This window comes from Typopeltis vanoorti, chromosome 20 (assembly GCF_054136105.1).
Source record: "Typopeltis vanoorti isolate ZY-2024b chromosome 20, IOZ_Tvanoo_1.0, whole genome shotgun sequence".
Classification (NCBI taxonomy): Eukaryota; Metazoa; Arthropoda; class Arachnida; order Uropygi; family Thelyphonidae; genus Typopeltis; species Typopeltis vanoorti.
In genome coordinates this window covers 36,298,062-36,323,680 of record NC_143568.1, presented here as the reverse complement: position 1 = coordinate 36,323,680, position 25,619 = coordinate 36,298,062, and the positions used below count along the sequence as shown (strand labels likewise).

General features: G+C 34.0%; 1 protein-coding gene across 1 annotated transcript in view; it reads right to left on the bottom strand.

Annotated features, from left to right (window-relative positions):
• LOC150095367 (signal peptide peptidase) overlaps positions 1-25,619 on the bottom strand; it is a 214,708-nt gene that overhangs the window by 134,739 nt on the left and 54,350 nt on the right. Inside the window, exon 4 of the mRNA XM_090409987.1 lies at positions 5,478-5,572. Coding sequence (XP_090266113.1) covers positions 5,478-5,572 — 95 coding nt within the window. The remainder of the gene's footprint in view (positions 1-5,477; positions 5,573-25,619) is intronic.

Genomic DNA, 25,619 nt, shown 5'->3' with positions numbered 1-25,619 from the left:
AGTAGGGAAATACCTCTGTAATTCTCACATTCAGTTTTATTTCCCTTTTTATATATGGGTACTATGACAGCTCTACTCCAATCATCGGGAATTCGTACCTCTATCCAGGTTTTCTGAACTATGCAGTGCAGCAACTGTAAGACTCTTATACCACCATACTTCAGCATTTCTGGTCAAATATCATCTACCCCTGCTGCCTTGCCACATTTCAAGCCTTTGATTGCTTTTTCTACTTCAAGTATGGATATGTATTCCTGACTGCATGCCTGTTCAGTGTTTTTTACCACTGTGCTGTCATCACTGCTTGTTTCATTTAGCAGTTTGTCAAAGTAATTACTCCATACTTCAAGGATATTTTTTTCTCCTGTTTTCATGTCACCTTTATCATCTCTAATTCCTTTTACAGCGCTCTTTCCTCCATTCTTAAGCTTCTTCAACAACCTCCAGAATATTTTGCCACCTTCTTGATATTTATTTTCTATATTCTTGCCAAAGTCCTCCCATGACTTTTGTTTAGCTAGTTTTACACAGTGTTTAGCATTCTTGCATTTGTCTCTATATTCTCTAAGAGCACAAGCTGACTTATTTGACAGGAACTTTTGGTATGCTTTCATCTTTTCCTTCATGCCTCTTTAACTTCCTGTGTCCACCAGGGAGTTCTGATTTTTCTATCCTTGCAGACAACCTCACCACATGCCTCTCTGGCTGAATCAATCAGTGTTTTTTTCCAGGTTTCCATTGAATCTCCAAGGTTTGGTTGCTGCAAACTCTCATTTTTTTTTTTTTTCAATAATCTTTGTGTATTTTAATCTACAGTTCACGTCTGAGAGCTGCTCAACTTTTATTCACTTTAAAACTTTCATACACGTTATTCTTTTCAATATGAAATTCAATTTTATCCTGCTCAAGACTAAATGGTGATCACTTCCAATTTCAAATCCTCTGTACACTCTGGTGTCCTGCACAAGAGAGAAAACATCATTATCAACAATAACATAGTCAATGAGACTTTTCTTATTCCTAGCCTCTTCTCTCCATGTGAATTTGTGCACATTTTTATGTTGGAACATGGTGTTAGTAATAACCAGTCCATGTCCTGAGCAGAAATCCAACAGATATTTGCCATTATTATTAGCTTTGCTCTTTTCTCCATATTTTCCCAAAATATTTTTGTATGTCTCACAATCATTTCCCACTCTGCTATTTAGATTCCCAACAATTAGCAACTTTTCATTTTTCATCATGTCAGTTGCTTTTTCTAAAGCATCAAAAAATTCCTCCATTTCTACCTTAGTAGAGTCTTCTGTGGGACCATAGGCACAAATAAGTCTCATTGTCCAATTTCCCATTCTGATATTTGCCCACATCACTCTACTTGAGAATGCCTGCCATTCAAGAAGATTTTAGCCTCGTATTTTGTGTTGAATACTATGGCTACTCCTTCTTTTCCTTGATTGTCATTGCCTGAATATAACATTTTGTATTTATTGCTCAGAAAGATCTCACCAGTTTTGGTCTTTTTTGTTTCAGTCACCCCTATTATGTCGATCTGGTACTTATCTGTAGTCATGTATTTAATGTATTTAAATGATTAGTAACGTCAACCAGCAAGGCCAAGTCACATAACCAATCGGGATTTTTTATATCAGGGACGTTTCTGTTTTGTTTTCAGTCATGAAGATTTCAATTTCATCAATTAAATTTAGGAACTGCTCCAATGTTTGTCCATGACTTAGCCACCTCACTTCTGTGTAAAAAATTAAGTCACCATATTCACTTTCAATGTCTTCAAGAAACTTTTTAAATTGTCGGAGATTAAGGCCATGGGATTTTAAAATATTAATCGTTGAAACCACAACTTTCATGACATGTTCAAATCCAAGTTTCATAGGGTACAAGCTTCTTCTGGTAGATTATACAGTGGAATTGTATCAACTCATTGTCATGCCGTCCCAAATGCTGTTTCAGTAATGTTACCAATCCAGAATTAGCTCCTATCATGGAAGGAGCTCCGTTAGTCATGATACCTGATAATTTTGTCAGATCTAAATCAATTTTGGAACACTGTTCCAAAAGCCCAGTGAACATGTCATTACCTTTCGTTTGATCTGACAATGAACTCATTCCAATCAGCTCCTCACCTACCTCAAACTCTTGCGTTCCACACGTGCAAATATTAACAACTGGGCTGTGGAAGTAATGTCAGTTGATTCATCAATAGCTAATGAAAAATAGGCAAATTTCTTTGAATAAGATGTTAATTGGTCCTTTACATTTTCCGACATTGCAGTAATTCTTCTTTGCACAGTCATTAACTGAATTTTCTCAACATTTTTGGCTGATTCAGGACAAATTTTTTTAGCAGCAATCTTTAACGAAATCTCCATCTGTAAATGGTCGGCACCTTTTTGCTATAAGGCGAGATATTTCAAAATTTATTTCTGTTGCGATTTCCGAATCTTGAATAGGTTTTGTAAACATCACTTGCTGACCTGTCAATTCTCGTTTCAAAAATGAAATCTTTTGTTTACGTAGTTCTTCAGGTAGATTTGAAAATGTAGAATGCAGACTTTCATAGTGTCTCCTTATATTGTATTCTTTTGGTATGGCTACAGCACCTTTGCAAATCAAGCACGCAATATTATTAAACGACTGCACAAAACCATATTTTTCGGTCCAGCTATCCTGAAACTGCCGTTTTTCATCCTGTAGTTTGCGTTTCCTATTTGGCCCTGCTTTATCCATTGTAGAATTTATTTTTTACCGTTTCCTAGGGGTGATAATTAATTGTAGCAACTGCACCTACGAAAATAAAATACTCATATGACAAATAGACGAATTATAAAATTTGTTGACATTATTACTAACCGATTATTGTAAGTAGACAGGCAATTGTGACGTCACAGCTACTTTGCTTTGCGCATGTACCATTTTTAAAAATTACCTATCGTGTAACTTGTTAAAGTTAAAATAATACACAGTGAGGCGGGCCATCAGCAAATCATTGGAGGTCCATATGCAGCCCACGGGCTGCAGTCTGTGCATCCCTAGTGTACAGGATATGATAGTAATACATGAAAAACTTAAATCATTATTAACTTCATATCTACAATTTTCCTCCAAATCAATCTGTTACCTGTCAAGACTCCAACATTATCATATATTTCTGTCTTCTAAGGAGGCAATTTTTACTGTATCAATCCACCTATATCTTGGCAGGAAAAAGACCCAGAGGTCTTTTTCCTGTCTACCTGGCAGAGAACCTTGTTTTGCTGTCCCATTTTTTTCTAGTCACCTTTATCATCTCTAATTCCTTTTAGAGCACTCTTTCCTCCATTTCTGAGCTTCTTCAACACCTTCCAAATATATTGCCACCTTCTTGATATTTATTTTCTATGTTCTTACCTAAGTCTTCCCATGACTTTTGTTTAGCTAGTTTAACAGAATGTTTGGCTTTCTTACATGGTCGCTGTATTCTCTAAGAATAGAAGCCGACTTATTTGCCAGGAACTTTTTATATGCTTTCTTCTTTTTCTTCACTGCCTCTAACTTCCTGTGTCCACAATGGAGTTCTGATTTTTCTATCCTCACGACATGCCTCTCTGGCTGAATCAAACAATGTTTTCCTAAGGATTTGCCAGTGAATCTTGAATGTTTAGTTCCTGCTCTCAAACTCTTTCATTTTTTCTTGAATAATGTTTCTGTATTTTAGTCTACACTTCACATCTGAGAGCTGCTCAACTTTTATTCGCCTTAAATCTAAGAATACAAGCTGACTTATTTGGCAGGAACTTTTTATATGCTTTCTCCTTTTCCTTCACTGCCTCTAACTTCCTGTGTCCACAATGGAGTTCTGATTTTTCTATCCTTGCAGACAATCTCACCATATGCCTCTCTGGCTGAATCAAACAATGTTTTCCTAAGGATTTTCCAGTGAATCTCGAAGGTTTAGTTCCTGCTCTCAAACTCTTTCATTTTTTCTTGAATAATGTTTCTGTATTTTAGTCTACAGTTCACATCTGAGAGCTGCTCAACTTTTGTTCGCTTTAAAACTTTCTTATGTGTTCTACTTATCAATATGAAATTCAATTTTATTCTGCTCAAGACTGGTGATAACTTCCAATTTCAAATTCTCTGTTCACTCTGCACCAATGAGAAAATATCACTATCAACAATAACATAGTCAACGAGAGACTTTTCTTATTCCTTGCCTCTTCTCTCCATTTGAATTTGTGCACATTTTTGTGTTGAAACATTGTGTTAGTAATAATTAGTAATGACCAATCCATCTCCTGAGTTTTTCAGTTTATTTCTCTAAAGCCTTAAAAAATTCCTCCATTTTTATCTTAGTGGAACCTTCTGTGGGACCATAGGCACAAATAAGTATCATTGTCCAGTTCCCCATTCTGATATTTGTCAACATCAATCTAACTTGATATTGCCTTTCGCTCAAGAAGATCAGCCCCATATTTAGTGTCGAATACTATATCTATTCCTTCTTTTCCCCAGAATATGACATTTTGTATTTATTGCTCAGAAAGATATCACTAGTTTGTCTTTTTTGTTTCAGTCACCATTATTATGTCGATCTGATACTTATCCAATTCCTCAGCTAGCTCCATTTCTTTGCCATTCAGGCTTCTTATATTGATAATACCAATCTTGAACTCTGGTGATGTTGAGTTGGGGAGTGTTTCAGGATTTGTTCCAGTACTTTTCTCTCTTCACCCTGGTTCCCTGGCAAAAACAAAGCAGGCCTTGTTTAACCAGGTTACGCCCCAGCCTGCATGAAATTCTGTCATGTTGCACCATTATTTTTATATTGTGGTTTAAGCCAATAAGAATACAATTTGGTTGGCTAAATCGCAAATTGCCAGCCCATCCTCGTTCGTTCAATATCCAGGTAACAGCGTGCACCATGAGAAGGTGAGAAATGGATATTAGGTCAGAAGCCCTGGTTGGTTCTCCACATTCCTTTAAAGGCTATGTGGAGGTCTCCTTTTAGTTATACAGCTTTGACCCTCAAGCACTCCATGGGTAAAATGCATATTATTATTACAACATGACACTTCCAATGACTTCAATTGCGAGAGGATAGTCTAGTCTGCTACATGCACCTCATCATCTCCCCTACTACCATCAACACTATCTATCACCCACCACCAAAAGTATTTTTTGTCTGTAAATTGTATGTGTTCTCATAGCTGAATTTCCGATACAGAGGATGAAAAACCTGAATTTTCAGGAGAGGAAAAAACCCTGTTACCTTTGTATCACATCAGCTAACTCACTTTCAGTTGAAAAAGTTCACATAAAGTTTCTTCTCACCACAATGAAAATCAAACTTAGATATTTTCCAATCAAAGGAAACATGTTCCACTGTCCTTCCAATTGAACTAATCATAATATAGATATTTATGTTTTTATATATTTATATATATATATATAGTTTTTTAATTAATCATAAAAACATCTACCTTCTCTTTGTTCTCCTTTTGTTTTAGTGAACAACATATGATAACCTACTGCACTTGAAAGAAAACTATCTGGAATAATTTTGTTCACCATCGGACTAAAAAAAATAAAAGAAAACAAAATAAATAAGATTACCTATTTTATACAAAGTAGAAGTTACTTTTTTTTTGTAACACTGTCAAAATTTTCTTAAATAACAGCTAAGTTTCATTAAAAGAAATATTCTACATGTAATTTAATAGCATTATACATTGTCTAATATCGCATATAATACACAACATACATATATATATAGCTGCACACTTGCAGCTGTATATGTATGTTGCACAATGGACAGTGTCGTAGTTAATGTTTTTCAAACTGTTATATGCACCAATGTCAAAATAATGTGTGACTGTAAAAATAAAACAGTATGCATATATTTTCATGATGTTAACATAAAGAACAATAACAAATACAGCAAAAAAAAAAAATATTAGATGTAGTTGTAAAAACAAGCATTTCATAACCACATTCTTCTACACATTTATTATTAAAATAAACTATCAGAGCATTTTTGTTTATATACTGTAGAGAGAATTTTGTTTTGCTCAATTTGCCACTAAAAATAATTTGATTGAAATAATGTCACAAATTTCGATTGATATTCTAAATACAAATTTCATTAAGTACCATCCAGTCAAAAAAGAGTAATTACTATCATTTTGAATCATTGTCAAATTTTGCAAAATAAAAATCATCTACTTGCAACTAGAACTGAGCTGAGCAGATATTTCAGTATACATCCTAAAAAGATGTTTTTCATTAAATTCGATTAGACCAAAGCTATTGTTTATATGATATCAAAACATTTTACAAATCATTTTATGTTTACATTTTATTAAATTCTGCATCTATAAAAGAGACTGAATTAAATGAAAAGTGAGGTGATTTGAAAAATTTATCATGAAATAGTGATGATAAAATTTTTAGTCCAAGCTCTGAACAGAAATACAGCAGGTACATAACCATTATTATTAGCATTGCTCTTTTCTTCAACTTTCCCCAAAACATTTCTATATTAATATGAAATTAATAACGGAAAACTCACATACAAAGATTATTTAATAGTATAATTTTTGCCTGTGTGTCACAGGCATCTTCAGTACATTTTAAGCTCAAATTAAACAATAACTGACAATTTCAAAAAGCACTACCTAAGTAGATGGTGTAAGATAACTAAAAAGGTCAATAAATTTCCTAACAAAAAAAAAAAAAAAAAAAAAAAAAAAAAAATGTACACAATAAAAAGTTAGGAAAGATTAGCTGATTTATAAAGTACTATCTCCCATAAAGGGGAATAGACGTAAGCCATCGGATCTATTTAAAACTTATTTCTATATTAGTATTCATTTCTCACTATGATCTCCAGCAAGAATAAACTTTTTCTTTGTTAGCTGCGTCCTTTATGACTTTGCAAATTCCTCTATTTCTTCCTTAGTAAAACCTTTGTGATATTATCCTGCTTATGTCTCTGGCGTTCAACTTGGTGAATCTTCAGTGACCAGCCTGTCTGGCCACTACATTCCCCCACCCTCTTATGAAAATAACTTATTTTTATAAACACTAGGGTATTTGCTGAATCAATACTTGCCTTTCATTATACACAGTACAGCTTGCACTTTAAGCCTAGCTTATAGGTGACTAACAGTTCCCTATTTATGACAACTTTTTTTTTTTTTTTGAAACCTTTCCCATTAGATCACTATTCATGTTCAATGTAATGTTTGATGCTGTCAGAAGGACTTTCCTCTAAATCTATCAGAAATTATCAGTATTTTTTATTCATTTATTTTTATTTTTTACAATTTCCACTGGATTAACACACCTCATCTCCAGCTGGCATACCTAGTCTTCTGTTACATGGTATTATATTTTCCTGTTAATCGTTTTGATTATCTAATTTATTTGATACTGTATTAATTTCCTTGTAAAATCCTAAAGTTCCATGTTAGAATAATTCATCTGTTAAACCAACCAAAGAAGGTATTAAAATAAAAGCAAAAAAATCTTTCGCTTGCTTGTTTGTCTTTACAGTTGTAAGTTGCACTTAAATATTTTCTATGAATCAGAGATCATTCAACAAATATGTAAGCAGTCAAATGAGGCTGTCCCCCATCCCCATAATTCTACAACTCTTATCAAATACAATTCACTATCTAGTATGCAGCCAACATTTACTATTTAATTCACTCCCCAAAAATGTTAATTTTAGTACTAACTTTATTGAATTCTAACCAATACTGGACTATGACATCAAGTCTACAAAGATATTCACCCTTGTATTTCATTCAATTCTCAAAGACAATTTATTTTCTATTTTTGCCATCTCTCAACTGCGAAATGTTAGGGTGAAATCAAACTTGCACAAATGGTACAATGCTATAGTGACGAATTTCAAGCACTTTTTTTATAGAAATTATAATAACAGAACAATGAAAAAATTACTATATCAAATCAGTTGGTTATTGGTTCATAAATGTAATTCAGTTCAATGCATACAAATTTAGTTCATTTAAAAGATAAACTTAAATTCATTAAAAAAAAAAAAATACAGGAGTCACAAACACATGTACATTGAAATACTCACCCTTGAAGGATTTGAAGAAACCTGCTCATATTACATATGTGAGATGTTCATTTCCTAGGAGAAATGGACTAAAGAAGACTATCACAATTATTCAATTTAGCTCAGCAGCAGGTTGCTCAAGGATATTTTCTAGTAAAAGCACTATCAGAATACCCTAAGTCTAACAAATCAAGAACTCACTACTCACAGGATTACATTCTTGAAAAATGGTACAAACAGGTAACTCTAATGCACAAATAAAAGGCTACAAAAAAAATAAGTTCTTCAATGTCTGTAAATCCATTTTTTCTATAGTCTCATTTATATATCAGATATGCAAGTTATTTCAAGTGCATAACCCCTGGAACAGCAAGGTCCTGTTATTCATATTTTGCTAAATTAATTGTGGTGTTAAGTTCATCATCAGAAGATTTTGATGATGAACTTAACATCATCAAAATCATGTACCATTGAAAACTCTTAATATACTGACTGGTTGCAAGCTTCAAACTTCACTTCGTCCTCTTCTTCCTTCTCATAACATCCCAGCTTAGTGCAACTCAAACAATCCCTTCAATATTGTCTTTTTCAATCTTTTTTTTAAAGCCTACTCATTACATATTGGGCTAATTTCATTTTCATCAGAGATGTTAGGGTACTATGAAATCATAACCCATGTCAGATTAAGATTTTATTCTTAATGCTTATTGCAAGCATTATGAAGAAAATACTATCTCATTGAAAACTATGATGTTGAAAATAATGCCAACAATGTTACTGTTTCCAACTTCACCCTACATCTGGGTGGATGAAAAATAGCTTCTTGGGCAGGAAAAAAGCCTAGTTTTCTTTTTAAAGGCTGAGGAAGCTATATAGATCAAATATGGAAAATTTTCAAGGAACTTCAAAACCTCCAATGAACAGGGTGAGAATCCCATGCTGGGCAACAAAAATCATCTCACACTGAAACTTAAAAAACATCCATGCCAAAGTGGGATTTGAATCCAAAGCCTGTCTGTTGGAAAGTAGGTACACTATCTGCTCAGTGAATCAGGATAACAAAGATCTGGATTAAGAAAGTAGAAATAATAATTAGACATGGAAAAGAGGAATAGAAATAACAAAGGTCAATCCCAACTGGCACCAATGAGTGCAATAGGACAGAAGGCTGACACTATCTGGTATTAGGTAGAAAAGAAAATGTAGTTTAGACTCAGAAATGTCAAGAGTTGTTGAACTCTTGGGATTTCTGACTCTAAACCACATTGGAGGGAAAAGTTCAAAGGTCCAGGGTGTTGGAAGAATGAAGATCATCTAGTGTTCTGGTTGGTAGGTGAATAATTTACAACAGATCATTAGTGATAGTAAATAATTCAGTTTCCCTTCAAGCTTGATCTTTTATGTTAGAGAAGGATATTCAATCTGAATTATGAGCAATGAAGTCTTCAAGGAAGATTATCTCATTGTTATGGTAATTACACTAAGAAATTCAACCTTCGAAGATAATCAAATAGGTTCATGATGTCATTCGAATTAAGAAAGCAGTAAACGCAGCAACAGAAAACATCAAAGTGACGTATAGAAATCTTGAACATGAGCAGATCCTACAGAGATGATTCAAAGTTTAGTAATGTCTGGCATGGAATGCCAAATATGAATGACAATCTTCCATTCTTCTTATACAAGGGTTTATGCAGAATATAGTTGGAATAGTTAAGATGAACTGTAGAGTGCGCATCATTAATGTTTATGTTGATGCTTCAAATATCGGTATAGTTTTAAGGGAAGATGCATTTTTTTGTTGTCTTTTTGATATTTTTCATGATATTTTTGTACTACAGATTTACCATCTTTAATGGGTAGGTGTGAAAAACTCAGAAACTGTGCTATGGAACTAAAACTTATCCTATACTAACTCCAAGCTTTTTCCATACTTAGTTGTCAGCTACCACTATTGCAAGAAAGCATATTCAGTACAAACTAAGAAAATGAACATAAGTCTGCCGTGAAACTACTAATACTACCATCAGCCAAGCTCGCTCTCTCTCTCTCTCTCTCTCTCTCTAAAATAATGAAGAATGAGAATACCTGGATATTTGTTCCTAACACTCACTTTAGAGATGTTTGGAACTTTTTTTAATAACAAACTTGAACAAAATTTTACAAAGCATACAGCACATCAGTTCTTTATGTGAACAAGAGATTTAAAGAGAGAGAGACTGCATCTGTTTATGTGTTTCTTGAACAGCTAAAGGCTGTAGTCCTGAGGGAGGCTATCAGAGTGAAGGAGACTGGTCTAAAAAATGGAGACCGAATGAAAGAGATGTTGAATCAGTATATTTTGAAGCTGGACAGTACATTGATTATAATAAATTTAGTTTAATCCTTTATCCAAGTGTGTGCAAACAAAGTTTGCACCTGAAAGTATCTTCAGGACTGGGGTAAAGTGGGAGCTCTCACTGAAGAGACCTCAATAAAGGTCGAAACTAGTCTGGGTAGTGGCCCTTCCCTTAATGCATAACATTATACATATCCACAAGGAGATGTGTTATGCATTATGGGAGATACTGAGATAGGAGTGTTGGTAGCTTGCTCCACCTTTGCAAGGAGTTGCCCGGTGTTGTACCACTTTACCCCAGTCCTGAAGATACTTTCAGGCACAAACTTTGTTTGCACACACTTGGATAAAGGATTAAACTAAATTTATTATAGTCTGACCAAGTGAAAAATAAACTTTCAACATGTTTCTCTAAATCCAAAGTAATTTAATAAAAAGGTGACACACTGTTTGGCAGCTCCTATAGGAGGAGATGACCTTGCTAATGCTTCTGCCTGGTATCTCCACTTGGGCCTGGCTCCCACTGAAGAGACCTCAATAAAGGTCGAAACTAGTCTGGGTAGTGGCCCTTGCCTTAATGCATAACATTATACATATCCGCAAGGAGATGTGTTTTGCATTATAGGAGATACTGAGATAGGGGTGTTGGTAGCTTGCTCCACCTTTGCAAGGAGTTTCCCAGTGTTGTACCACCTTACCCCAGTCCTGAAGATACTTTCAGGCGCAAACTTTGTTTGCTCACACTTGGATAAAGGATTAAACTAATTTTATTATACTCTAACCAAGTGAAAAATAAACTTTCAAGCAGTTGTTCATGTTCTTACAGTCATTGAATAAGGAGCAAGAAGAACACTTTTTTTTTTAGTAACAAATGCTCCAACAGCAACTGTCAGGTCAGGTGGGTGGATCAAAATCTCTTCTCTCCATTTCTTTCTAACCTTCAAATTCTTCCTTCATGAACACTGCACCAGTTCAGATATCTTTCTGGTCTCCACATTTTCCATGATCTTCCTCTCAAATTTAATTTTATCCATTCTTCTTCGTATCCTTTCTAAATTCATTCTCTTAGATGTTCAAACCACTTCAAGTGAGAGTTCATAAGCACTTCTTGAACACTTTTTCTTATTCTATCTTTCCTTGTTTTTGCCAACATGGTCCTTAAACATTTCATTTCCATTGCTTGCATTCTATTCATGTCTCTTTTTGTTAGTCTCCATGTCTGTGCTGCATAAATCAAAATGAGCAAAAAGTAACTAAAGTAACTTTTTGTTAATCAAAAGCTCATACTTCAGTGAGACCTCACTGTCACAAAGTAGAATACTTAAGTGTTAAATACTTAAGTATTCTATTCCCGGTGAAATCCTCCTCCTCACTATTTCCTGGTCTAAACTTCCATCACTAGCAAGTATATTTCCCAGATATTTGAAGTTTTCACTACTCTTCAAATCTTGCTCGTTGAGTCTAATATTAACGTTTACATTTCCATATGATTTAGAACCATGCTCTCACTATTCCTGCTATTAATATGCAACCCATAATTCTGTGTCGCACTGTTCCATATTTGTCCAGTTTCTTCTGAATGTGTCCAAATCACCACATCATCTGCAAACACAGCTATTTCTCATTTCTGATCATTAATTCTAGGAAACTATTCATCATCACAATGAACAGCAATGGGGATAAGACACTTCACATTTGATTTTTAAGTGTAAACCATTCCGAATTATCAAATTTATTGTCACACAGCTTTTAGACTTAACAGATATATTCTTTATCATGACTATTTCACAAACTTTCTGATACTTTTCCCTCTTGAACTCAAAGGTTTTTTTGGAAATCAAGAAATGCCATAAACAAGCTTTTTCCAAACTCCCAGTGTCTTTCCATCATTTCTCTTACAGCAAAAATCAGATCAACAGTTGAACACCCTTTTCTTAGACCTTTCTATTTTATCTCTTATTCTTGTTGCCATTATTTTTTCATAAATCATTACATAGTGATACCATGTTATTTGTCTATAATTACTATACTTCCTTATTGAGCCTTCTTTATATATTGGAACAATAATCCCCTGGGTCCAATCATCAGGTATCAACTTCTTTCTCCAGATCAGTCTAAAAATGTCACAGTAACTAGATGATCTGATCAGTTCAACAGGCAAACCAACTATCACAAGGGATTTTCCATTTTCAACCTCTGCCAGACTTATTTTTCTTATTATCTCTGTCACTACTGTATTTATTCCAATTCATTTCACTACAGCTTTCATCTTTATTTAATAGATCTCTACAATAACATTATCATATCCTAATCTCTCTTCCAATAGTCACAAGATTTCCATCCCCATTTATTAAAAAACCTGGCTCCTCATTTCTTCTTCTATTTTTCACAAGTCCATATAACTTTTTTTTTTTTTTGTTGCCATTAACATTTTCTTCCAAATTATGTGTAAATTCAGCCCAGGTTTTTATTTTTCCTCTTTAATGATTTATTATTATTATTTTTTTTTTGCATGGATCTTTCTCTGATTATAAACAAATTTATCAATAATTTGATTTTTTTTTTTTTTTTTTTTTTTAAATTTTACTGCTTCTTTAATTCTCTTATTCCACCAGCATGTTTCTTTTTCTTTTCTGCTGTCTCTACATCTTAAAATTTTCCTCATTCCTCATCTACATTATCTGTAGTTAACTCATGGGCTTTGCACTAATCCAAGACTCATTTCTTCTTCTATTTTTCAGAAGTCCATATAACTTTTTTTTTTTTTTGTTGCCATTAACATTTTCTTTCAAATTATGTGTAAATTCAGCCCAGGTTTTTATTTTTCCTCTTTAATGATTTATTATTATTATTTTTTTTTTTTGCATGGATCTTTCTCTGATTATAAACAAATTTATCAATAATTTGATTTTTTTTTTTTTTTAATTTTACTGCTTCTTTAACTCTCTTATTCCACCAGCATGTTTCTTTTTCTTTTCTGCTATCTCTACATCTTAAAATTTTCCTCATTCCTCATCTACATTATCTGTAGTTAACTCATGGGCTTTGCACTAATCCAAGACTCAAATTCTTGCTTTACTTCAGAATGTTTCAACAACCACAGCTTTAGCTTTTTCTCATTTTTTTTTTTTGCCATATTTATCTTCCACATACACCTTAAAGGTAGCTATAAGAAGCCTGTGATCTTCATCTATAACAACTGAAGGCCAAACTTTGATGTCCATTGCTCAATTCTTTATTAAGGATGAAATAAGCTATTAATGATTTTTGCTCATCATCCCAGCTATATCTTGTAATTCTGTAGCTTTGTCTTTTCTGAAACCAGCTGGATCCAATTTTAAGATCATTTCTGATGCAAAAATCTAATAACCTTTGTCCTCTTCCATTTTCTGACCAAAACCAAATGGGCCCGAAACTTTTTCTACTTCTGTTTTTTCTTCTCCAACTCATGCATTAAGATCTCCTAAGATGATCACACTCTGAATAATACCCTCCAACTGCTTCTCAAATAATGTCTTTTCCTCCATATCCAAACCTTGTGTTAATGGATAACACTATTCATGAAATTACATATAGAGGAGACATATGGCAATTCTCCCTATCTCTCACACACGTGTGTGAGAGATAGGGAGAATTCAATGTGTGAGGGAGGGGGGGGGGGGCATTAGACTGCTGGAGAGCAAGCATATTTAGGGAGGATTTTTGGTGCATCATCCCCCATCCCCTGAATGTGTGATCATTTGTGGGGTGGCACATCATTTTCAAGATTGGAAATGCATTATTCCAAGGCTTGGCAGATATTGAATTTGTACAGTGCCACAGCATTACAGGTGAGCAACTGTATCCAGAGCAGAAAAATATACCAAGTTCTTTTGGAGCTAAAAATGCTATGGTTGAGATGCATTTATGCTGAGAAAGACTAGATGGGTAAGTCAACTCAAGAAGAGAAATCTGAATGTTTAGAAGATTTGGGTATTACCAAAAGTAAGAAAAAGAGGTAGGATCTTTCTTTCAAGAAATAAAAACAGGACTGTGTTTTGGTAACATTAGTTCACAAGGTCGGTATTTCTTCTGCCTAAGTGAAGAACACCAAGATCAGTTCAAGGTTGATTATAGAAGAAAACATCTAATTCTGTATTACAAGGTTTGCAATTGAAGAGGAAGGGACTCATGTCAGAAGTTTAATGGAATGAAATAGCAGTGGTAAAAGATTAAAAATATTGAATTCTTCCAATATATTTCATCTCAGTTACAGAGACCTCATTAGGTGGTAAAATATAAGACTTGCAACGCACACACAAAAAGGCAACATAAATCTAAGTGAAACACATGCATGAAAGACTAGTCTGAACTGGGGGGGGGGGGGGGCTCTTTGGGCACTTACCAGTGACCCAGAATGTAAACTGGGATCTTAAAGTATTAGTGTTTCCCATATTTTGGAAAGTTTGATAATATTTATTCAAATTAAGCTTATTTTTAAAAGCAGCAGATTATAAAAACAGTCCTTCTCTTCTAAATTTACTGTGATGGAGCATGGTGGTCTTTTTCCAATTGGTTCTGTGAATTGTATCTAAAGCATGGTTTGCAAGCCCTGATTGATCAGTCATGACTGATCATGACCACAATTTTGTCTTGCATTTGTAACAAACTTTGTGTTGCGTGCACTGAAAATGCTGGATATAATACCAGCAAAATATTAGCTTTTAAGTTAATAAATAGTTATTTTCTTATCCATCTGTGTTCATATCATACCATGAAATCTATTACAACATGTCTGACGAACACATAAGCCTATCCACGCGTATAAATATTAAGCCTTGATTTCATCTACAAATCTCATAGTTGCCAGTTTGCTGCTGCAACTGTCACCATATTTTCTTAATCTTTTAAATTATGTGTGCTCCCTCAATATGTGAGACTATGGTAAAAGATTAAAAATATTGAATTCTTCCAATATATTTCATCTCAGTTAGAGAGACCTCATTAGGTGGTAAAATATAAGACTTGCAACACACACGCACACACAAAAAGGCAACATAAATCTAAACGAAACACATGCATGAAAGACTAGTCTGAACTGGGGGGGGGGGCCCTCTATGGGCAATATACACCTCAGTAATATACACCTAAACCTCTTTTTACACGATGGATACGGTCCTAAAAATTAAGCTTAATAAGAACTACTGACTCCATAGAAAAAGTAAAGATTGGTTCCAAACCTGAAATAGCAAAATAATGAAAAAAAACAAACATTAAATTCATTAGGATCATAAGATTTTTATTTACATTTCATGGACAACACACATACATATAATGAATTTTAATAACTTTAAAAAAAATATTCATTTCAGTTGTTTGCTAAGGATTCTATAAAAAAATTATGTTATTCACTATCAGTTTCTGACAATAAACGCGAAAGCTTTCGTTTGCATGAGACTGTAATATCAATAGAACTACTAGATATGGTATTATCGTCATCAACTTCTGCCTCAACTTGTGGAATTCTTCTTGTCATGTCTTGAACAAAAGTACCATTGGAGGTTTCAGTAGTTTTAGGCATGAACTCAGGTATTAATTGCTATGTTGATGCTTTAGATAAGTCGCAATATAATTCTCTGTATGAAGACATTAACAACTTAAGCACATGTGAAAACTTCCCAGCACGTTCTTCATTTAGATCATGTCAGGCAAAATAATTGCCTAAATTACTGGCCAGTTTAAGACCTTCTTTAATAATATCAGCAGTAAAAGTAGGATTATCTTGATCATTATCATTAACTTCTTCACTTTCGGGAGTCTCAGAAACAATCTCCACTATTTCGTCTTAGCTAAGAGGTTTATCAATTAACAATTCTTCGATATCTGTCGACATAAGATCATCGAATACTTCTCTGCCAATTTCACTTGCTAAATGTATTATATTGGGGAATTCTACAGTATGATTGAAGGGAACAGGAGCATTCTCTTTAACACATGCAGGCCAAATAACTTTCCAGCATGCATTCATAGTTTCTGGCCTCAATTCAGATAACGATAATCGAACCTGATCAATACAATCCATAATTGAAAATTTTTTCCACACATCCATAACTGACAGTGTTTCATCATCATTTAGCTTGTTCAAAATGTACTGAAATGTTCATCTGACATAATACGTTTTAAAAATCGCAATTATAGAGGTTGTAGCAATGATCTGGTATTGGACGGCAGGAAAAAAAAAATTGCACATTTGGATGTTCTATGGCAGGATGACCGGGTGCATTATCAAGAATCAAAAGCACTTTAAATTCGAGACCCTTGTCATTCAAATAGCATCTAACTTTTGGCACAAAATGTTTGTGGAACCACTCAGTGAAAATATCAATGGTCACCCAAGCTTTTTTGTTGGCCATCCAATGAACTGGCAATTTTTGAAGATCTATGCCTTTCATTGGCCGTGGTCTTAATGATCGATTTATAAACAGTGGTTTTAACATCCGATCTCCTAAAGCATTCGAACAAGACAGGAGTGTTATGGGATCCTTTGCTGCTTTGAACCCACCAACAGTTTTTTGCATTTTTGATAAGTAAGTTCTGTTTGGCATTTTTTTCCAGAAAAGGCTGGTTTCATCCATATTCCAAACTTGATCATGAATGTAACACTCCATCTTCAATTATTTTAGCAAGTTTTTGTGGAAATGCTTTAGCAGCTGTTTCATCAGCAGAAGCCATTTCACCTTTAATTTTTATATTATCAAGAGCATGTCTTTTAATAAACTTAGCCAGCCAACCATTGCTTGCATGAAATTCATATTTTTTCCTCTATTGAGATGAAGTATCTGGCTGCAGTTTTTTAATATGTTCATAAAATCTCAATGTTGATTGCTTGATGGAATTTCCGTCAACTGGCATTCTTTTTTGTACATTATCTTCTATCCACCTAAAGCTTTTTCGGCCTTTTCTAGAACAACATCTCTTGTGTATGATGATAATTTCACACTCGATTTTGTACCAGAACATACCACTTTTCTAATAGCTTCTTCGTTTTTCTTTATAGATCTGACAGTTGATTCATGGACTCCAAAATGCTTATCCACAGCCGTTGCACCTTCCCCAGTTTGAAGACGATCTAAAATTTGAATTTTTATATCCAAGGGGCTTTCCTTTTTTTTTTTTTTTGGTTATCGGCAGCATCATGTGAGGGCTGGATTAAAATCTTCGGTTAATGAAATGAAAGTTTGAAAATTATATATAGCTTACCATTTATTATTTCTTGGCAAAATTATTAATTTTATAATGCGATTTTTATTTTGATTTCACTTAAAAAATGCAAATAATGTGGTAACTGTGTTGTCTACTCAAACACCTAATTCAAACTGCTTTGCTATGCACAGTAAGTTATGTAATTCGGGGAATTCCTAATAAATTAAATTTGTAAGAATTTAAAATTTTCTTAATTGAAATGAGAATGCAAAAAAAAATCTCAGAATTTTCTTAATTGAAACAAGAATGCAATTCTACAAAATTCTCAGAATTTTCTTGAATTACGGATTTTTTTCCTAACTTGGACTTTAGGTTGGTCACGTAAAAGTGAATAAAAATCACACACAAAAAAATTATTTTTGATATCACAATTCACGTAAAAAGAGGTTTAGGTGCATAACCATTATTATAACAGACTGGCATACATAGTTTAATTACACAAACTCCAATTATTGACATTTTATAAGCATTTGTTACGTAAGTTACAACTTGAAAGCTGTAGATCACTTCATAATGGTTCAGAAAATGAATAAGTGGGTGGGATGGGAGGAAAGATGTGAATATATGCATGCCCTTTGTAGAGGATGTCCATGTACACATAACAAAATTAATGAACAAAAAAAATCCTCCAGTGATCAAAAGCCATGGTTGGAACAAATTAAATAAATGCATGAAAGAGAGAGTGATGGGGGGGGGGGGGTTCTTAGTGAGGCAAGAGGTAATGTAGACTAAGGAGCACTACCCAATATCAAGTTAGTCTGAGAGTGTCATTTCAGTTGTTTTGTTTTTTTTTATAGGTGAATGTCTCAATTTTCTTTGAAAGGTCTTTCCCTCAGAAAATCATTCTTGTGGAGAACTTTGGTTTTGCTTCAGTAGATCCTATGTCTCACAGAAACAGAATGATCATCAAGGCATACCGTTTCAGTTCCCAAATAATGATTGATACTTCTGAAGATTTGCTGTCTGGCCACAGGAATCCAGAATATGGGAAATACCCACAGAAGAGAGTGGGTCTGGTCTATTCTGTGCACGATAGATCTAAGAAAAACATAACAGCTTGTGCATGCGACAGTATGCCTACTCAGGACCACATCACACCCAGACGGCATTTTATGTAGCCAATATCTAATTTGGATTATATAATGCAGTATTAGGAGCGGCCGATAAAAGTTTGCACCTGGGCAGCAATACAAAAATTAAATGAAGACATTTAATTTTTACTTTCTTCAAAAGGTAAAAATTAAATGTCTTCATTAAGTATTATTTTAGGAAACAAAATTATTTAGCTTCTCTGGATCCCTTAACATTTGGTTCAGCTTCTCTAATGTTAATTACCAATAAAGTTTAAAAAATTAACACTAACACAGTATTCATCAGGGATTTATGAACAGCAAAAATATTATTCTGTGCTTATAAATAAAGAAATGTTAATTTGAAAGAAAAAGTATTAAATTGTAATGTAATATAATTTGATGTTGACACCTGAAGCTAATTTTGAAACACACCGACATCAAACATGATAATATCCCCCACCCAGTATATCATTGAATCTTTGCTTATATACAGTACTTCTGATGAGAATACTGCTCAGCACTAATCCTTACATCCTCTGACATGGAGCTTTAACTTGGTCCATCCAAGGAGTACTATCCAGAATGGGGAAAAAATTTTATCATCCTTATTGTAATACTATGAGTGCTCTACTCCAATCATCTGAATTTGATCTTCTGACCAGGCCTTCTGGATTACGCAGTGTAGCCAATGTTGTAAAACATTTATGCTTCCATGTTTGAGCATTTCTGGTAGAATATCATCTACTTTATGTTCTTATCAAAGTCTTCCCATGACTTTTGTTTAGCTAATTTTCACAGTGCTTCACTTTCTTACATTTTTCTCTGTATTCTCTAATAGCACAAGCTGATTTACTTACCAGAAACTTTTGACATGCTTTCTTCTTGACTGCCTCTAATTTACTGAGTCTGCCATGAAGTTCTGATTTTTCTCTCCTTACAGACAACCTCACCACATCTCTCTCTCTCTCTGGCTGAGTCAATCAATGTTTTCTTCAGTGTTTGCCACTGAATCTCCAAGTTTAGTTTTTGAATTCTTTCAATTTTTCTTGAATTACGATCGATTATACATTTGAGTCAACAGTTCCCTTCTGAAAGCTGCTCAAACTTGGATTTGTTTTAAAATTTCCTTCACACTCTTCTTTTCAGTATGAAACTGATCATTTATTTAATGCTGTGGGTTTTTGCCATAAAGCACGAGCTTCATTTTTATTCGCAGGAATAAACAATTTTGTTAGCTATCCTTACTCATTCAGAAGACAAATGAAAATGTCATAGTTATAAATATCCCATTCCCAACAGACACATGCAAGAAAAACAAGGTAGAAAAATAGCTTTATTGTGCCACTAGATACAGTATGGACATAATTAGAGTTCAAGTAAAATACAAAACAATTAGTGTAAATTGGAGACATCTGGGATGAAAATGACCCAACTCTGCATAATGATAAATAACTCCCCTTTCATAGACACAATACATTATCACTAGGACAATGCTAATTTTACAATTAAAATTTAATTGAAACATTCAAATTAGCATGCCATATAAATATTTAAAAGTTTATAAAAATGTGCCAGCTCAACACAAGCAGGTTTTCTCTTGAGGGGAAACACCACCCAGTGTAAACGTGTTAAAGCTACAAAATCTATATACAATACAATCTGATATTTTCTATTTCATTTCATTTTTAAAAAAATGTTGGTTGTGACCCACTGAAATTTCACAGCCCACTAACAGGTTGCAACCTGCACTGCATTCATTTAGAGTTCTAAAGAGAAGAAAATCAATTTATGCCAGTTATCCATTATTGGGTCTGTCTAATTAAGAAGTGTTCATATCAGCTGTGACAATCAATTTTTTTCCTTTCCCTTAAGCTGACTAATGCAGACTTATGTTCAATTATGCCTTCTCTTCCTCCCTTTTTAATCAGAAGGAATCAGTTATAAAGCTGAATGACTGCTGAAGTTTTCAGGTTATTTTTTCGTGTTGTTGCCTTGTATTCTTTATGGCTGGTTTCTAACAGTCCTTTGTATTCTAGTGTCAATGTGATGTTTTCTACAATTTCCTCCATAATTTCCTGTGATTTCATTTGTTATATCTCTCAAAATCCTTTGTTCTTTTTCCTGTCATTTAATTTGCTTCATGGGAATGGAGTGGGAGAATCATTCTTTTTTTACATAAATTCATTATAATTAAATTATAATGTATCTCCCATAATGCAAAGCACATCTCCTTGTAGACATATATACTGCTATAAATTAAGGGAAGAGCCACTACCCAGACCAGTTTCGACCTTTATTGAGGTCTCATCAGTGGGAGGCAGACCCAGAGTGGTGATACCAAGGCAGAAGCAATGGAGAGGTCATATTTACCTATACGAGTTGCCAACCAGCGTACCACTTTATTATTAAATTACTCTGGATTTAGAGAAAGATGTTGGAAGTTTATTTTGCACTTGGTTAGACTATAATAAATTTAGTTTAATCCTTTATCCAAATGTAAGTAAACAAAGTTTGCGCCTGAAAATATCTTCAGGACTGATTTATTATAGTCTAACCAAGTGCAAAATAAACTTCCAACATCTTTCTCTAAATCCAGAGTAATTTAATAATAAGGTGGCACACCTTGTGGCAACTCGTATAGGTAAATATAACCTCTCCATTGCTTCTGCCTTGGTATCACCACTCTGGGTCTGCCTCCCACTGACGAGACCTCAATAAAGGTCGAAACTGGTCTGGGTAGTGACCCTTCCCTTAATTTATAGCAGTATACATGTCTGCAAGAAGATGTGCTTTGCATTATGGGAGATACTGAGACAAGGAGTGATGAGAGTTTGGTCTACCTTTGATACAAGTTGCCAAGGGATGTACCACCTTACCTGAGTCCTGAAGATATTTTCAGGCGCAAACTTTGTTTGCTTACACTTGGACAAAGGATTAAACTAAATTTATCAGACAGTTTTCTTCCAAATTAGCTATTTTTATCACAACAGTATTGTCAAATTTGACATTTTTGTCTTCTTGTGAGTCGCTACGAACAATATTAATCCATCTAGATATTGTTTGTCTTCTGGATTTTTTTTTTTTTTCGTGCCATCAAACACCTGTTTTGCTAACATGTCCTTGCCATTCTGGTTTAAGTTAAACTATCACCTTAGATTAGCTATGCATGGACAATGCTATATCAACAGCCTGTATATACAAGTAGCTTAGTCGTAATGAAACTTCATATGTAAACTTCCTTAGATTTGGATAAAGGATTAAAACAAGAATAATTTTTGTTAATTATAATTTTCTTGATTACCAACAGAAAAAGCAAAAATTAACTCCTTTCCAATATATTCCTTTAAATATTATTCTGGCACTGATGCTGTCTATTTACACCTTTAATTTCCTGCAAAACTCACATCCGTTTAGTCTTTGATCAACTGCTTTAATTCTAATTCAAGTCTCACATCTATAAGTTCAGTCTTGCATATGCTGTCAATGTTCTGGCTAAATTTTCTTCTTATTCCATATAAATTTATTGGTATGGCATTTATAATTTATAATATGAATTTAAAAATAAGCTGTTATTCATTTCAATATTTAATTTGTTATCTTTACTGAGAACTGCGTTATTATCATGTTCCTTTTTTTTTTCTTTTTATTATTTGTTTATGAGACTCCTACTCATGAAAGATCAAAAACCTGTAGTACATTAGTACCATAGATTGGCTAAGCATTTTTTTAAAATGAATCATCAAATTCCTGATATGTACAACACCTTCAAGAGAATGAGCTTTGTTCCAGTAACTGACTTTTCACTGTTTGTTATGGTTGTGGGACAAAAAAACGGGTGGAGGGGGCTTCCTTAACCAGGTGAAGCCTGAGTTGGGATGAAATTCTCATGTTTCTACCACTATTTTGGTTTGCGTTCTAAGAGTGTCAATAAGTTTAAGTCAAAATATGGCCTCATTCATAGAACTTAAAGGCTAAAATAGTCTAATTTCTTCCACTTATTGTTGGTTATGTATTTGTGTGTGTTATTATAATTTCAATATTGTATTCCTAAAGATATCTCTGTAAGAGATGAAATATCACAATGATTAAATCTGTTGTTTAATTATTTCTTTATTTCATTAAATGTAATTATAAGCACAAACCAGGCACCTAAGCCTAAATACATGTTGAACAATATTCATATTTTTATACACTTACACACTCACAGTAATATATTCTAGCACCATATTCCACAAATAGAGGGGAACAGTTTTTATGGTAGCTGCAAGTAATTCACATGGTCAATTTCAATCATTTTGGATGTTAGTGATTACTTTCAAAGCAAGCTATGATGGCTGGCCAGAAAATGGGTATATTAATTGGCCTGGTTGGCCGAGTGGTTAGCACATCTGCTCTCCAGCAAAAAGGCTACGGATTCGAATCCCATCATAGGCATGGATGTTTGTGATTGTCTGTGGAAATACTAGTGGTGGTAGGTGGAAGATGGTGTTAGTGTTGCAGTTAGTTGTAGTTGGTTGATTGAGTGGTGGAGAAAGAGTTGTAGAGTACGTGCCCTAATTGATGAGTCTTTGGACTCCCTGGAGGTGTCATGTAATAATAATAAATAAATAAATAAATTATCTGCCCTGGCTATCAGTTTTATAGAATGAAAAACCTGAGTTTAAGAAGACAACCCTGATAACTGATTGTCTTTGGTTAGGAGATGAATTTCATTGGCCTTTGTGAGAGACCACCATCCCACTTATTGGAGGCCTGAAGTTGCTGGAAGAAAAGTTTCATGTTTGGTCTCTACAGAAGGGTTTCCAGATTATGTAGAAAATAAATTAAAAATACATACAATTGATAAAACAGAAAAACAAAATCCTTAGCACACTTACAAAACAAAATGTACTATAGGTTGGCAAATAACCTTCAGGTGGAAGCAACATAAAAACCCTCTGTATTAGATTAACTGATTCACCTTCCATTGAAAAGCCATAATACTTGTTCATCATTTACTATAAAATTAAACCCATTGCTTTCCAACTAAAAGGTAAATGTCCATTATTCTCGCATCTGCACTTGAGGTACCTGCATCTTTCTTCCACACGTACCTTCTCAATCTCTTGTTTCAGTAGTGATTTGCAAATAATGAAGCTTAATTGTACAAGACCGATTTGAAGAATACAGAAGATGCTGAAAATTCATCACATGTTCAAGTAAGATTATTTTCAGATCTTACTCTGCAGAGAATTATGCTGATGTTACAATTTGAGTAATATCTACATATTTTATGTATAAATATTAATCGCCTAATTGGCTTTGATGGATTTGACAGATTGATGAATTAAATGGATGTGAAGTGCCCATTTAAATTGAAATAATGTTTGAAAAATTTTGAAATAACATGGATGCAAAGCAATAAATGAATTGATATGTTTCAGTAAGGAAATACCATGAGTAGACATGTTACTAACTATTATAATAATAAAATTAACTCACGTAAATTATTCTTTATTCGTAGAATTTTCACCTAAGTATCACAGGCATCATCATCAGTACAGGTACAAGGCTAATTAAACAATAACTCTTATATTCACAAAGCGCCACCTAAGTAGCTAAGTTAAATTTCCTAAATTTATTTTATTATTATTATTAATTTATTTATTTTATTTTTATAAATATATATATTTATGTGTATACAATTATATGTTAGGAAAGATTTGCTGCTTTATAAAGTAGAATCTCCCACAAGGGGGAAAGACGTAGATCATCGGATCTGTTTAGGTTAGAGGAGTGAAGTAATGTTTCACGTGTTTCTTTGTATAGCCGTTCCATTAGGAACCGACTTTTGTGAATGACTTTTGTCTTGTTCCACTTAACTCTATGTCTGGTGTTGATGGCATGTTCTGCAATTCCAGACTGTTCGGGTTCAATGTACTGGATGTACGACTGGTGTTCTTCTAACCAGACCTGAGCAGATCTTCCTGTTTGTCCGAAATATGATAATCCACACAAGCAGGGAATCTGGTAGACACCTGGATAGCTGAGATGTGGGAGCTTGTCCTTTGGAGACATTAGGAATGTGGAGATTTTTCTGATGGGTCAAAAAGCCACACAGATATTTAGTGGTTTTAGCACCTTAGCTATGCATTCACTAACCCCATGTACATAGAGGATAGGTATATGTGTATGTTCTTCTGTACTTGAAGAAGATGCTGGAGCACGACTACTTAAAGCTCTTTTTATGAAGGACTTCTTATAGCCATTGGATATGAAGGAGGAATTAATATAATTCTTTTTGTAAAAGTTCTTCTGAAGAACAAAAGGAGTTGGCTATATGAACTAGTGTTTTTATAGTACCTGCCTTTTGGCTGGGATGGTGATGTGATTCAATGTGGATGTACTGGCCTGCAAGAGTCTCTTTCCTATAGACTGTGAATTGTAGATAATGATCTGGTTGGCAAAGAATGAAGAGGTCTAGAAAGGCTAACTGCTTATTTACTTCTACTTCTAGGGTGAACTGGATCCTTGGATGAAGTACATTAATTTTTAAGAGAAACTGTTGTAGTTCTTCTGATTCCATATGGCAAAAATGTCGTCCACATATCTGAACCAAATGTTAGGTCTAGGTGTAATGTTGTCAAAGATATGCTGTTCGAAATGCTCCATGAAGTAGTTGGAAATAGCAGGAGATATTGGATTACTCATTGCTGTCCCTTCGATTTGGTGGTATAACTGGTTTTTGAAGGAAAAATAACCGGACTTTATTACAAATTCAAATAATTTGACAATGTCTGGAGGAAATTCTTGGTGTAGTAATTCTATTCTATCCGCGAACAGAAAATTCGTAAATAGCAAAACAACATCTAGACTAATCATAATCTCCAAATCGTCTAGATGC